Raw genomic sequence first — 15,513 nt, 5'->3', positions numbered from 1 at the left:
AAAATGCTTTCCAGGAAGAGCCAGCAGCATACTTTCTTCAACTGTGCCTACTACACAGATCTCGGCACTCCCTACACCTACATCTATACATACTCATATAAGTCGAAACTGCAAGCATACATCTTTCCTTTCACAACCTACACCTGGAATTACTACTACCTGTACTTGTACAATTTACCTTACACTTGTATTTTCCTAAAAGTCAAGTGGAAGCTTGGTATATAGGCCAGATGGTTCCATATAAACGATTTCATCCAAGGTTTTTAGGCCACCAAGACAGTTCAGGATGCGTCCTTAACCCACAGTATAGCTGAAGTGCGGGACTAATAACAGTCTTAGAGGGCTTAATATTTATGCCACTATGTCTCCTGGCAGAAGCTGTTGGTACATCAGTTTGGAGGCAGTGGGGCTAGGAAAACATTTATTACCTCAGCTACGGAAGCAGAAGCAAGGACCACCCCAGTCCCAGGCCACGAGCACACAGCTCCTACACGAGAGAACTGAATACTCCCATGACGGCTTAAGGAAGGGATCTAATGGTTAGATCACGGGGGGCCCCATCAGGGATGAAGACAGTACTGTTGAAGAGGGAGAGGGAAAGGGGCAATGTTCCATTCAGCCCGGAAGCTGGGCTGGTTTAGTTCACCACTGAACCCCCGCTAACTGCCACTGCACCTCTACACATTCCAGGCACTCAACAATTCTTGACACAGAGAGGAAAGAAGGGACAAGAAAGAGATGACTCTGCTAGAGAAGCAACAATCCGAAAAATTCAGAGTGCCCTGGAAAAATATCTAATATAACTACCTCATTTAAATATTTGACAGAGGCAACCTAATTAGAGCAAGGATTAGAACTGAAATCCACCTGCATTTCCTATTTAATCACTCATTTATTCATCCATTCACTCACTCAGCAGACATTCTCTGAATGCCTATGACTGCTAGGCTACGTGGCAGATGCCAGGGACAGGAAGATGAATGACACCTGCCCTCAAGGGTTCACAAAACTGTTTTTGTAAAAGGTGATAAAGTTCTTAGTTGAAACATTATGGGCTGAATTACCACTACAGGAAAGGTCTTGCTTTGAGCACCAAATAATAAACAAATAAATGCATTTTTAATGGGACAATTTACTCATGTATTAAAGACTGTATTTTCTCCTATTTTTATATGCCAGTTATATATTTTTAACCACTCACACAATTATGATTACGCCAAGTCAGATTCTAACTCAGATAAAAAGTAATCATGATATACTGAAGTTAAAAGTCACAATAAAGGTCAAGTATCTGTGAACCACAAGAAGAGAATCTTATTTATTAAAAATCATCCTTACCCCTTGGTATAAAAAATGGATGAATTCCCCAAAGGTTATCTATCCCAGTGAATTCTTTGGCTTTGAGTCTGTCATAAATCTTCAATTCATTTTTCTGACTTTCTGTAAGTCGGACGATCTTGGAAAGTTTCTTGATTAGGAATTTCAGACATTCTTTGCGAGCCAAGAGAGCTGTACCAAACCCAGATGAAGTTACCCCTAAAGGAAGAGGATCAGTCCATCAAACAACAGCAGGGCACCCAGCTTCACAACCACTCAGCAGGAACTCTAGGACGGGCTCCTGAATCACAGCCAAAATACGACTGCTAGTATAAGCAGCCCTAAGAAGGAGTGTGACTCCCCTCTCCCCACAACTGTCAGGTCATCAATTCAGCAGCAGCTTATTCAGTAAAGCACTCCAGTCACCCCATGAGAAATCAGTCTGGAGAAAAGAGTAACTAATAGGGTACTTTTAGTCATGTGGGCTTGTATTTCTAATTTTCATGGCTGAAAAAAACTTAAACATTAAATTTAATAAAATTATAGTACACTTAAAACAAACTACAGGATTCAGGCCCGTTAAGTCTAAATGACTGTTTTAAGAAATGTCATGTTAAGTTCTTCAGGAGCAAAAGCATTTCCAGCAGTCTTCTTTCTATCATAATCACTACTTCACGTTTACTAAACCCCTGGTCTATAAGCAATGAAAAGCTTTCACGTATCTTTTACACCAATCGCCTCTCAAGAAGAGTAAAAGAACAAGAGAGCCACTGTGAGTCTTGGAAATGCTACAGGTATCTGGCTCAGAGGTCTGGGCTTGCTCCATCTCACAGTTCCCTCTACCCTAACCCCTTGTTCCCACCAGCTAACAGACAACATACCTGAACCTATTCCATCTACGTACACCAGGCAGGCGGCATGGACAAAAGACGTCACTGTGGAGATGGTCTCCGGCCTTTTCAAAGCAGCTTCCTCCCCCATTGTGTTCATGAAGTTAACCCAGGACAGGATATCTCTGATACTGACCACACACCTTCGGCCAAACTCCTGGTGGGTCAGCCAGTCAATGAAATCCAGCATCACCTCAGCTATGTCAGCCCCTAAGACACAAGAAAGCAAAGGTATTTGCTGTTTGGGAAGACTCCGGACAGGGATTTGCAACCTGGGGCCCATCGATGGTTTAAAAGGGATCTATGTTTCATGAGATTATATGCAAATTTTTGTGAATGTACATTAATACTTTTTCTAAGCAAATGGGGTCCACGGCTATAATCACATTCCCATAGGGTTCAAGAACAGCATTCTACCCCTACCAAAACAAACAAACAAAAAAACACCAGAAAGAACACTTCGAGAATTAAAGTCTAAGAAAGCGCCCTGAAAACAACTCAAAGAAATAAAGTATTCATTTGGTTTGTGTTCAGATACAATTTTGAAGACAAGACACAATGATTTTAGAAAACATACAGATTTATTTATATTTTTAACTGATTCAGTGGAATGGGGATTATCATGATTTCAGTGGCATTTAGTCTAGGTTTTTTGTTTGGTCCATCTGTTCATCAATCACAATTTAGCAAATTAGAGGATTCACAAATTATGTTTCGTGATTCAAGTTAATGACTATTCTAATTTTCACAATTTCATATTGTAAAATATTTGTCTGGAAACAGAATACTTAAGTCATACACAGACATTCAAAGCAATGACAATCAAATTTAGTAGAGTACTTCATGTAACTTCTGAAGTCAATAGTAAACATTTATCTAAAAAGTATGAATATCAAGGAATGCTTTTTAAAAAGAAAATATGATAAGGAGGAATCAGCACTGCTGTAATAAAAAGCAGACTATACAGTAACAGCTTTCAAGCTATACTGCAAACTGGTTAGAAGAAAAATACTAATTACAGAAAAAAACACAAATCTTAAGAAAGAACATAAAATGACAACCCATGGGAGAAAGTCTAGTAACAAGAGGAAAGAAATTAAATACTGTTTCAAAAGCTAGATGTTAAACATGAGTACCTGGATCCACATTTCAGAGTGGAAAAAATGTGAGGTAAATCAAGGACTTAAGGAAAATGAAATAACTTATCCATTAATAGAGAGGAATTAAATCACGACTATTAAAGAAATAAAAGATCATCAGAGATAAAGTGGATGGGATGGGTTCATATATGTATTTTTTAACAACCAATATTGAAGATAACAGGAGAGAAACCTACGTGATAAATATATTAAGGAATATTATCCAAAAATATACAAATAGCAATATGTAAAATAATAGTTATTTTTAAATAAACTAGAGAATGCTCCATTCACTAGTAATAAAAGAAAATGAAATTTTAGAATATCCATTAAATTAACAAGGATAAAATAATAGATTTCATTGTATTTAAAAAGAAAAAAATGACGGGAATTCCCTGGCAGTCCAGTGGTTGGGACTCGGAGCTCTCAGTATTGGGGCCTGGGTTCGATCCCTGGTCGGGGAACTAATTAATAAGCTGCTGGCAGCACTGTGAATGGGGCCAACTTTCTGGAGAGCAATCTGGCCACAACTAATGGGAGCTCGGAAGTTCCTTGTTTCTACTTCTAGAAATACAACTCAAAGAAAAGCTCTGAACAATATATCATTTTAATGAAAAGAGAATGCTTTGAGAAATACTGGTCAATGAGAGTTTGAGAATGGCAAAAGCAGCCCACATGCCCTTCAGAGATCAATTTTTTTTAAATACATCAATTTCATCAATACATCAAATATAGAAAAGATTTCATTACAGAATCTTTTTTTGTTATATTATCAATGTATACATAATACTACTATAGAGATTTGTGAACCAAAAATAATAGAAAAAGTGGTACCCACAGTGGTATTTATATTTTCATTAAGACGATGCAGTAAATATATCTTAAATACCCTAAATAGGCTCAGAATTCAATTTAGAATCCATAATAGTTGAAATATTAAATTCAATGAATCTTATATATCCTTAAAGAAAATCTGGGGAAAAGCTATGTCTAGTTTCCTTTTTTTTGGGCGGTGTGCGGCTTGTGGGATCTTAGTTCCCTAACCAGGGATCGAACCTGTGCCCCCCTACAGTGGTAGCACGGAGTCCTAACCACTGGACTGCCAGGGAATTCCCTAATTTCCTCTTTTATATTACACAATTTCAAAAATGTTTTTATGCTGTGCCACGCTGATCCATTTCCAAATGAAAAAACTGCTATAAATTATTAAGCCACTTCTCCCTCATGCTCCATGTTCCTTCCCTCAGGGTCTCTAATGCCTCCCCAGGGAAGTCTGCTGCCATGCAGCCTGGAAAGCATGGAGTAAACAAGCTCCTTAAGGACAAGCCGTAAGGCTCAGAGTAAGTCCTAGGGGGTCCCAGTGCTTAGGCCCTGTGGAGGAACCGTTTGCTCAGTTAAACATGAAAAGCACTGATGATGCAGCAAAAGTGGCAGCTTAACAGCAGTTGCATCCTCCGCCATTCTTATCAAAATCCAAGTAGCTCAGAAAAGTAAGCAGCCCACAGGAGATTCAGAGGTTACTTCCTTGGGGGACCCAGTCCCAACCCAGAGCCGAAAGACAAACCATGCCAGCTTAACAATTTCTGTCTTCTCCTCCTCTTTTTACTTGAATTTTCACCATAAATGCACCAATGCACACAACCAAGGTAAGTCAGAGGTTCTGAGTGTGGGCTGTAGACCAATATTATTGGACCACTTGGGAACTTGTTAGGAAGGCAAATTCTCATGCCCTACACCAGACCGACTGAATCAGAAGCCCTGGGTGCAGGGCCCCGCAAGCTGTATTTAAACCAGTTGTCCAGGTGAGTTTGGGAATCGCAGGCTTAGTCAATTCTGCACCACTGAGTGGCTGTGGTATTGGTGGAGCCAGGGGAACTCCAGCTGTTCAGACAGCACTGGGTACACCCATGAATACTGAGGTTCAGTAAAGGCCCTTCTTAAAAGGAAGTCTGTGCTCAGGTGACTAAAGAGCCAATCTTTCCTAATATACCACAGATGAGGCTGGGATCCATGCACCTACTCTCCACAGCCATCCTAACTATTTTTTTTTTTTTTTTTTTTTAATGAGGATCTTGAATCAGATGCGTATGTTTGATTGATTGATTGATTGATTTTGGCTGTGTTGGGTCTTCGTTTCTGTGCGAGGGCTTTCTCCAGTTGTGGCAAGCGGGGGCCACTCTTCATCGCGATGCGCGGGCCTCTCTCGTTGCGGAGCACAGGCTCCAGACGCGCAGGCTCAGCAGTTGTGGCTCACGGGCCCAGCCGCTCTGCGGCATGTGGGATCCTCCCAGGCCAGGGCTCGAACCCGTGTCCCCTGCATTAGCAGGCAGACTCCCAACCACTGCGCCACCAGGGAAGCCCCATCCTACCTATTTTTGAAGCTGTGCTTTAGCGTGCCTTTAAAAAGCTGAACATATCCATGAACCTCAATCTCAAAGAAGCAGACAACCTTTTATATTCTTTAAGACAGAGAGGCAAAATGATCCAAAAAACTACTTGTATTAGGGTTTGTATTAAGGCTTAGAACCAGATCTACGTCCTAAATTTAGCCCATTCAATGCCGAGAATATGGGATTAATCAGGGCAGTCTAAGCTCAATTTGGAAAAAAAAAAAAAAAAAAAGAACCGTATAATAAATATTTTGGCTCTTACTGGATATTTTTTTAAATGTATTATTTTTAATATGCAGTTTGTTTTAATGCAACATAATTTTTTTAAATTAATTAATTAATTTATTTATTTTTGGCTGCGTTGGGTCTTCGTTTCTGTGCGAGGGCTTTCTCTAGTTGCGGCGAGCGGGGGCCACTTTTCATCGCGGTGCACGGGCCTCTCACTATCGCGGCCTCTCTTGTTGCGTAGCACAGGCTCCAGACGCGCAGGCTCAGCAGTTGTGGCTCACGGGCCTAGTTGCTCCGCGGCATGTGGGCTCTTCCCAGACCAGGGGTCGAACCCGTGTCCCCTGCATTAGCAGGCAGATTCCCAACCACTGCGCCACCAGGGAAGACTTGATATTTTAAGAATTATTAAATCTAGGTTACAAGTCTATGGGAGTTTTAAAAATACTACTCTATTTTCCTTGTGTTTGAAATTTTCATAATAAAAGGAAAATTTAAAATAAAATAAAGTGAAATGATAATAAATTAGTTGACAACTACTAAAGAAATGCAGTTTAAAATTCTATAAACATTTTCTAACGGTGGTAATGATTAAAATTTAAACCACATTTCCTTATCTTTAGCCAACAAATATGCCTTATATATAAAGATAGCCGACAGGTGAAACAATCAGAAAGCTAAAACGTAGTAACCCGGTGATGGAAGCAAGGTGAAGAAGGGATACTTTGGTAGAGGGCAACAGGCTAGTATCACATTTTCCTTAGATATATCTACCAGTTATCACTTCTCCATAGAACAGGCCATACACACCTACTGCTAAACATGCTATTCCCCTCCCTCCAGCACACACACACACCCCACCGCCACCACCTGAACACTCTCACCTTTACGATCTGTTCTGCCCAGGGACAGTCCTGGACGAAGATTATGGCTGATAATCTGAGTTAAGTCTTCACGGCTTGCGCTTTGAGGGCACCATATTTCTGTAAAACGGTTTCTTAAGGCAGGAGACAGCTACAAAGAACACAAATCCTAATGTGAATTTAATACCTATGAGGAAAGCTAGAAAACAAATCCTTTGAATGAATGCTGGCTGTGAATGTGGCAAATACCCAATGCTTCTTTTATCACCTCTACTACTGTCTATAATTCACTGAACACCTATTTGTCCGGCTCCTTCCACATGTCACCTCATTATCTCCACCACACTCCCCGAGCTCGTACTACCACCCCTTTCTTTATAATCATGGTAGAGAACTTCAAGGTCTTATAGAGCCCGTGGTGCAAGAAGGATTCAGCCCTAGTAGATGACTCCCAAACCCCAACACTTTCCCCTAAGCAAAGGCCCTTCCCTTTACTTTCCCTTCAGCTACTTGACTGGTGGTTTGGAGAAAATAAACATTATCTTCCCACGGGGGAGAGCTGTCTGAAGCAGAAGGAGAAAACTTTGATGTGGCTCAAAGGGAGTGAAATTGCAAACAGGTATATATTTACCTCTTGTATGACAAAGAACTGTTTAGTCCTCCAGTCTCACGGCCTTTGCCCTCAGTCTGGATTCATCCCACCCTCCCCCTAGGTCAGATAACACCCGCTCACAAAAGTTCACCAACGATTTTCTTTTACTGCAGAGATCAACTCCATCCTTCGCCTCCCCGGCCTAGCACAGCAGGACCAGGAACAACGCCTGCACTCAGGAGCAGCTCAGCAAAGGCCCCAGGGGTGTGCGTGTGCTGCTCAGCACCATCCCGGCTGAGCAGGACGGTGGTTCCAGGATCCCACCTCCCTCTGCAGCAAGGCAGGCAGAACCAAAAGCTAGCTTTCCCTTCGGTAAAAGCCGGCAATCTCTGTCTAAAAATAACTTAAGCTAACCTGACAGGCAAGTTAACACATACAACCTTGAAATCAGGTCTTTCTGTGCTATTTCCACTTGCCACAGAGCCTGTTTTCATACTTTGAAACTGTGGTGTATGTTATTTCTTCCCTTCAGTACATTTCCCAAAGCACAGCAATCATCTTTCTTCTTATGCTACTGAGGAAAATCAGGCCCTAAATATCACTTTCACACTTCAGGCAGCCACCAAGTTACCAGGAATCTTACCTGCTTTCACTCCCCACCAACCCATTTCTGCTCATCATCCTGACCTACTACCACACCACCCTCTCCCTACCTTGAACACACCAGGGTCTCACACACAACGCAGACTTCTCCACTGAGAGGCTTCATGAGCCTGGAAGCCGTGGGGCTTGGGGGACCCTCATACCACCTTCTCAACAGAAGAAATCACCCTCACCCTTTCCTTTACCAACAGTCTTAGGGTGACCCACACAACCCCTGAGAGAAACGACACTCTCCACCTGCAAAACCAGGACAGGATCCTGGCTGCGACTGCTTTTTTGTCACTTTAAGTCATTCATATCACCATTCTCGTGTTTAACAGAGTAGACTCTAGAAGCAGAACTTGAGAATAAACTTCAGTTTCAACTTTTCTCATCCATAAAACTAGCATAATAACTTCCACACAGAGCTCTCGTGAGACTTTGTTACCTTAACATATGTAAAAAGCCAGGCAAAGTGATTGAAATAATGAAATTTCAGGCACATACAAAAGTGAGACGTCAAATAAGGAATGTTTTATCTGTCAGAATTATTTTTCAACCTTATAATGGCTCTCTCTGGATTTTTATCTTTTACTCAGTTTTTACCCAACATAAAATTCCAGACACATTTTTACATACTGTATTTATGGGTACAGTGAGCTGAGGTCAAAAGGCACAAAAAAATTATGCTTCAAGAACACAGTTTTACCTCTTTTTTCCCAAAGTCACCCCCGGGGTTCATGGTTGCCAAGATACGGAATTTCTTCCCAGCAGTCAACAGCTCTACCTCATTATCCTTGTCCTCTAGGTTGCCTTTCTCAGCTAATAACAGAGACTTTTCCACTTCGAGGACACTAGAAGGAAAATTGGAGAATGTGAGATTAGAAAAGGCTTCTGTATTCTATTTTGTGGTCTTCAGTGTTCTCAAAAAGGAAAAAAAAAGTCATCGCCTTTGCTGAGCTTTCACTTTAGTTAATGGTTTCCTGCCACAAACTTCAAAGTGAATAGTTATCCCAATTCCTATGTAGTGGAACAACAGTTCTGATCAAAAGAAAAAGAATTCCCTTTTCCCACTTACGTCAAGACACTTGTTTTAAAAAATGGGAGCCTAACTTCCCTGGCGGCGCAGTGGATAAGACTCCACACTCCCAATGCAGGGGTCCCGGGTTCGATCCCTGGTCAGGGAACTAGATCCCACAAGCATGGGTCCCGGGTTCGATCCCTGGTCAGGGAACTAGATCCCACAAGCATGCCACAGCTAAGAGTTTGCATGCTACAACTAAGGAGCCCACGTGCCGCAACTAAGACCTGGCACCACCAAATAAATAAATATTTTAAAATAAATTAAATAAAAAATAAAAAATGGGAGCCTAGCATGCAAATGTTCATGGCAGCATTATTCACAGATATAGAAACAACCCAAATACCAAGAAGAGGTGAACAGATAAAAAAATATGGTATTATCTACACAATGGGGCTTCCCTGGTGGCGCAGTGGTTAAGAATATGCCTGCCAATGCAGGGGACACGGATTCAAGCCGTGGTCTGGGAAGATCCCACATGCCGCGGAGCGACTAAGCCCGTGAGCCACAACTACTGAGCCTGCGCGTCTGGAGCCTGTGCTCCGCAACGGGAGAGGCCACGACGGTGAGAGGCCCGCGCACTGCGATGAAGAGTGGCCCCCGCTCGCCGCAACTGGAGAAAGCCCTCGCACAGAAACGAAGACCCAACACAGCCAGAAATAAATATAAATAAATAATAAATTTATCTACACAATGAAATACGATGAGGAACAAAAAGGAACACACTAATGATATAGGCTATACCATGAAGGGACCTCAAAACATTGACGCAAAGTGAGAGAAGAGACCATTTATATGAAATGTCCTGAAAAGCCAAATCTATACAGATAAGAAGTAGATGAGGAGTTGCCTGGAGCAGGAGGTGGCATCAAAGATAAACTGTAAATGCACAGGAGGGATGCTACTGGGATGATAAAAATGTAAACTGAATTGTGGTGGCTGCAAAACTCAGTAAATTTACTAAAACTCATCGAATTGGGGGACTCCCTGGCGGGCCAGTGGTTAGGACTCTTGGCACTCGCATTGCCGGGGCCCGGGGTTCGATCCCTGGTTGGGGAACTAAGATCCCACAAGCCGCGCGGCATGGCCACTGCCCAACTCCCCAGCCCCCCACACACAAAGAAACAACCCCCCCCAAAAAAAAGAAAGAAAAAAAAATAACTTACTGAATTATACATTTAAAACAGGTACATTTCGGGCTTCCCTGGTGGCGCAGTGGTTGAGAATCTGCCTGCTAATGCAGGGGATACGGGTTCGAGCCCTGGTCTGGGAAGATCCCACATGCCACGGAGCAGCTAGGCCCGTGAGCCACAACTACTGAGCCTGCGCGCCTGGAGCCTGTGCTCCGCAACAAGAGAGGCAATGATAGTGAGGGGCCCACGCACCGCGATGAAGAGTGGCCCCCGCTTGCCGCAACTAGAGAAAGCCCTCACAGAAACGAAGACCCAACACAGCCAAAAATAAATAAATAAAAAAAAAAAAAAAAAAAAAGAACAAGGCAAGGATATCGCCTCAACACATTTAAAAAAAAAAAAAAAAAGGTACATTTCATGATATGTAAATTATACCTTGATAAAGAGAGAAACACAGGTGTTCATCAAGATTCACACTGATCTGAGGTTTTTTTTTTTTTTTTTCCTTTTTCTTTTTGACGGGGCAGCTTGCGGGATCTTAGTTCCCTGACCAGAAAATGAACCAGGGCCCTCGGCAGTGAAAGCGTGGAGTCCTAACCACTGGACTGCCAGGGAAGTCCCTGTTTCATTTTCTTTTTTTCCCCCCCTGGGTTATTTCCATTTATTTTACTTTTAGTAATATAATTTTTTTTCTATCTCATGACTGATCACCTATTTTGAAGAAACAATGGTTTATTTTTCTAATCAAGTGACCAAGCTGCTGAGTCTTAAGGTCTCAACAAATGCTGCATCTTACTATTTTCATTGCACAACAAGACTTATTTTGATTACTCTGGTAAATAGCAATTTTGCTTCTCCAGTGGTTCTTATTTGCCAGTCAGGACAGATGGCTGGTTCACACGGTGGCTACTGTTTTCGGGCGCTTTCTGTCAGGTGAGCCCTCATTTCCGGTATCGCATCAGGGATCCGTCCCTCAGGACTTCTCTACGTGGTTGGCCAAGGCATCCTACACTGGCTATCAGGGCTTCATTCTGTTGAACAGGATATTCCTGAAATCTCATTGATATTCTTCGTGTCATTTTTAAACATTTCTGGAAGCAATGTTCTGAGCAGGTGAGGTCACTTCAGGCTTTACTTCTCTTGTCCTGAAGTCTCTCACACTGCAAAAAGCAGGTTTACCGTAGGCTTACTGTGTAGGTTTTGAGAAACTTTTTAAACTGTTTTATCTGATCAGATTTCAGTATTTGTGCAGCCATATTCTTTCAGTACGTTCATTAGTCACCTTTTCTGATGCATGAGTTTCCTTTGTGTTCTGGAAAAGCATCTTTGCTTGAATGTCTCCAGCAAAGCCTGATTTCTTACTCAAGCACATGCTCTCACATCCGACACCAGTATGCGGCTAGGGGGCTACGTGGCCAGCCAAGTCTGGTGTGGAGGGTTGGTGTCCTGGTCTGGGGTTTTGAGAGGCCTTACAGCTGTAACATCCAGGATTTTTTTTTTTTTTTTTTTTTTAAGGATTTTCTTATTTATTTATTTATTTATTTATTTATTTTTGGCTGTGTTGGGTCTTCGGTTCGTGCGAGGGCTTTCTCCAGTTGCGGCAAGCGGGGGCCACTCTTCATCGCGGTGCGCGGGCCTTTCTCCATCGCGGCCCCTCCCGTCGCGGGGCACAGGCCCCAGACGCGCAGGCTCAGCAATTGTGGCTCACGGGCCCAGCCGCTCCGCGGCATGTGGGATCCTCCCAGACCAGGGCCCGAACCCGTGTCCCCTGCATTAGCAGGCAGATTCTCAACCACTGCGCCACCAGGGAAGCCCCAGGATTTTGATTCTAGTTCTTTGATAAAAAAAATTAAGATAATGGCCACATAATTTGCCTTAAAAAAGAATTTTAACTTGCGCTTGTTTGCTTTAGCCCTATCCTCCCATAGTCCCATCTTTCTGATTATTGACAGCTAAACAGAAAAACTAGGACTCTTAAAGGAGACACTGAGTGCTAAAGCCAAAAAAAGCAATAGCTCATCATCATTTTCAAACATTTACTGAATACAGTGTACCTATGAAGAACGCTACTGTGCACAAGAATTAATATCTATAAAATCCAGACCAGCAAAAGCATCAAACACAGGGTAAACCTCTTACACTCGTGTACCTGTTGAGTCTTTCCAGGACAGAGTCGTCGGCTAGGGAGATCTCATCCAAGAGGAAAAAGCCGTCCTCCTTCATGGCCAGAACCAGAGGCCCATCATGCCATTCAAAGAGTCTTGATGTGTCAATTTCTTCCTACAATTTGGAAAAGAAGAGGGTGAAATTAAAGGGCAGGTTGCTCCACAAGACAATACACATGTAGCTAGTGGGTGTCTGCTGGAGTTGCTCTGCAGAAAACAAAGACTGGAGAACAAGGAACAGATCTCGCATAACAGGATGCTGGTGGAGGTCCCTTGCAGACCAGTGAAAATCTGAAGATAAGATACGTATCAAACCTGTATGCCCCACCGGGAACAAAATCCCACAGTTGACTCTCGCACAGAGCCGACTGCAATTCTTTAAATGAACATGTTATCATTTGCTCAGGACAAACCTTGTCATTTGGCTTCTGTCTCACGGGTCGCAACCCCCCCAAGAAGTCCGATGTCTCCATGTGTAAGTGGCAGTTGACTGAGTATAATTTCTGCTTTGCCAAGGCCGCAAACACCTGACAGATAGTAGTTTTCCCACACCTGTTAAGAGATACACACCAGATTAACAAGGAGCATGAATTCCAAATACACACCCATGAACACCCCAGTCAACAAGTGAGGGGAGCTCTGGCCACAGACACTGCTGGCCAACACAGGGCATCTGGCCAACACAGGGCGCCTGCCCCTTGGCTCAGGGGGCCCTTCCCCAAAACACAGCACCCTACCATGTCTCTTAACCAGAAGGGCACACACTACATGAACTCTACTGAATTGAACTGAACCCTCAAAATGAGTTACTGTCTTCCCACTTTACCCAGTGTCTCCAACCAGCAGCACTGGTTCACCAAATTCCAACGCCCTTCCCACCAGCATCGCCAGTCTCCGCATGCCCTTGGTCCACACGACGTGGCTGAACTTAGACTCCAATGTGGATATCTGAGCAGACAATTTACCTATCAAAGGCAGAGTACATATTTAGGTTCTAATATGAATACAACTCAATTCATTCTCCTCTGGATGTGATGGCCTACTCACTCAGCAATTTTAGGACATTTTCTTTGGAGAAGAGGGATTGAGGACACAATTTTTTCTTGAAATGTTTTTCAAGGACTTCTTGAATCACATCAACCTCCTCCTGCTTCCTGACTCGGCCTGCCAGAAGCATAAAACCTTGAAAGAAAAAAAAAAAGGAACCGTCAAGTGTCAATACCAAGGGACACTGATACTATGGAGCATTAGCTGCTGTGAAGAGGAAACCTGAAGAACTACTTTGGAAAACCAGGAGAACTTACTACAACTAACTATACACCTGCCCTCTGCCTTGGCAACACGACTTCTAAGTAATCCAACACAAATGAACTCACGTGCACCAAATGACATTCAGGAATGTTCAGAGCAGCTTTTCTTTCTAATAGCTAAAAAGCAGAAATGACCCAAATGTCCATCAACAAGAGAACAGACAAACATATCATGGTATCTCCCATACAATGGGTTACAACACAGTAATAATTTAAAAGGAATGAGGTCCTGATGTACAAAACAGCATGGCTGAATCTCACATCAGATTGAGTGAAAAGAAGCCAGACACAAGAGTACATACTGCATGATACTATTTAGATGAAGCACAAGCTCAGGCAGAATCCATCACTGGTGACACATGTCAGAGCAGCGATTATCTATCTCTAGGAGTTAAGGCTGGCAAGAGCCATGAAAGAATCTTCTGAGCTACTGGAAATATCCTAAATCTTTGCCAAGGTGGTGATTTACATGGGTACCCACATATGTAAAAATACATTAAGCTGTACACGAAATAACAGAGCACTTTACCCACTTTACTGTTACATTTTATGTTATACCTCGATAAAAAAAGTTTAAAAACAGTGCTCCTCCCTGTACTCTTTACCAGCAAAGAGAAAATACAACTCTCATGGGTTTTTTTATTTCCTCCCCATGCTCAGTAACCACCCTGTTAACAACTCATCAAGACTTTTCAAATCAGAAGATTCTGAAAGGCTTTCTATGCTAGCACAGAGAGGAACATACAAATTCTTCCCATGGATTAAACCAAAATAAACAAACCTGAGTCTCAGATGACATAACTCCCTTCGCTCAGAACTCTGGTATTATCCAACCCGTCAGTTTTCTGTACGTCTCTAAGGCGCAAGCATAACTCTCCATGGTCACCACAATGCAGATAAAAGGTGCTCAAAGACCCTCGCCAACCACCTGCCTAAACTCCTAAAGGCGTTATGTCCATATCCTGACTCCCACAGGTGGCCACCTGAAGCTAAGAGTGAGAAAACCTTAGCAACCAAAACATAACAGCACAGAGGCCTGCAGAAATAGGACCACTTACAACGTCAGTCGGGACTTGAGGGAGAACGACTCTGTTCCTACAATGCCTAGTAAAATATATATACTGGCCACAATTTGGGCAAGATTTGTTGCAATAACACAGCATGCAATCTGCCCGAAGTCCACAGTTAGAGAGCGTGTGCTGAGAGCTTACCATCGTTGGCCAAGTGCTGCAACCAGTCATACTCTTTCTCTGTCTGCTCAGCCAATCTGTATCGCTCAGCCCATCGGAACAGATCACGGAGGGTGATGAAGCCTTGCTTTCCAGCAAACACTGAAGAACCTCTGCGATAGGACTATTAAAGGACCAAAACAAACGAAAAAGGGCAATGGCAAGCGTACAGTACAACTTATACAAAATTACTGACAAACTTAAGCTACCATAAAAATGATTCATTCCACTAAGATTAATTTTTCTTAAATGTAAAGGGACTGCAATCATTTGAAGATAAATGTTCAAACCCATGTGTAAGTAAAGAACATAACAAATAATGGAATTCCATCTCATATAACACACAGAAAACGATTACGAATAATAATACAAATAGTGGCAAACATGAAGGAAAATTAATCCCGTAGTGTGGGACCACAGTAATAAGAGTGGCAATTGTTAGCTTTCTAGGAAGTAATTTAACAGTGTATAATTCTGATAAAAACCACTTTTAACCCCATAAAATAAATGGGATATTCTTGGGACTTCCCTGGTGGT

General features: G+C 42.5%; 2 protein-coding genes across 2 annotated transcripts in view; both read right to left on the bottom strand.

Moving 5' to 3' along the window:
• MDN1 (midasin AAA ATPase 1) overlaps positions 1-15,513 on the bottom strand; it is a 158,912-nt gene that overhangs the window by 81,992 nt on the left and 61,407 nt on the right. The window contains exons 27-35 of the mRNA XM_007195955.2: positions 14,959-15,100; positions 13,485-13,619; positions 13,264-13,402; positions 12,851-12,989; positions 12,422-12,552; positions 8,768-8,912; positions 6,846-6,975; positions 2,199-2,417; positions 1,339-1,536 (exon numbers count right to left, since the gene is read on the bottom strand). Of these exons, the coding sequence (XP_007196017.2) occupies positions 1,339-1,536; positions 2,199-2,417; positions 6,846-6,975; positions 8,768-8,912; positions 12,422-12,552; positions 12,851-12,989; positions 13,264-13,402; positions 13,485-13,619; positions 14,959-15,100 (1,378 nt within the window). The remainder of the gene's footprint in view (positions 1-1,338; positions 1,537-2,198; positions 2,418-6,845; positions 6,976-8,767; positions 8,913-12,421; positions 12,553-12,850; positions 12,990-13,263; positions 13,403-13,484; positions 13,620-14,958; positions 15,101-15,513) is intronic.
• LOC114235735 (mitochondrial import inner membrane translocase subunit Tim9-like) lies at positions 11,214-11,528 on the bottom strand. Its single transcript, XM_057528171.1, is given in 3 exon segments — positions 11,214-11,321; positions 11,396-11,429; positions 11,431-11,528. Coding segments are annotated over 3 exon segments (240 nt in total).

This window comes from Balaenoptera acutorostrata, chromosome 14, assembly GCF_949987535.1.
Source record: "Balaenoptera acutorostrata chromosome 14, mBalAcu1.1, whole genome shotgun sequence".
NCBI classification, from domain to species: domain Eukaryota; kingdom Metazoa; phylum Chordata; class Mammalia; order Artiodactyla; family Balaenopteridae; genus Balaenoptera; species Balaenoptera acutorostrata.
The sequence above is the reverse complement of the archived record's forward strand: the minus strand, read 5'-3'. Positions and strand labels throughout refer to the sequence as shown.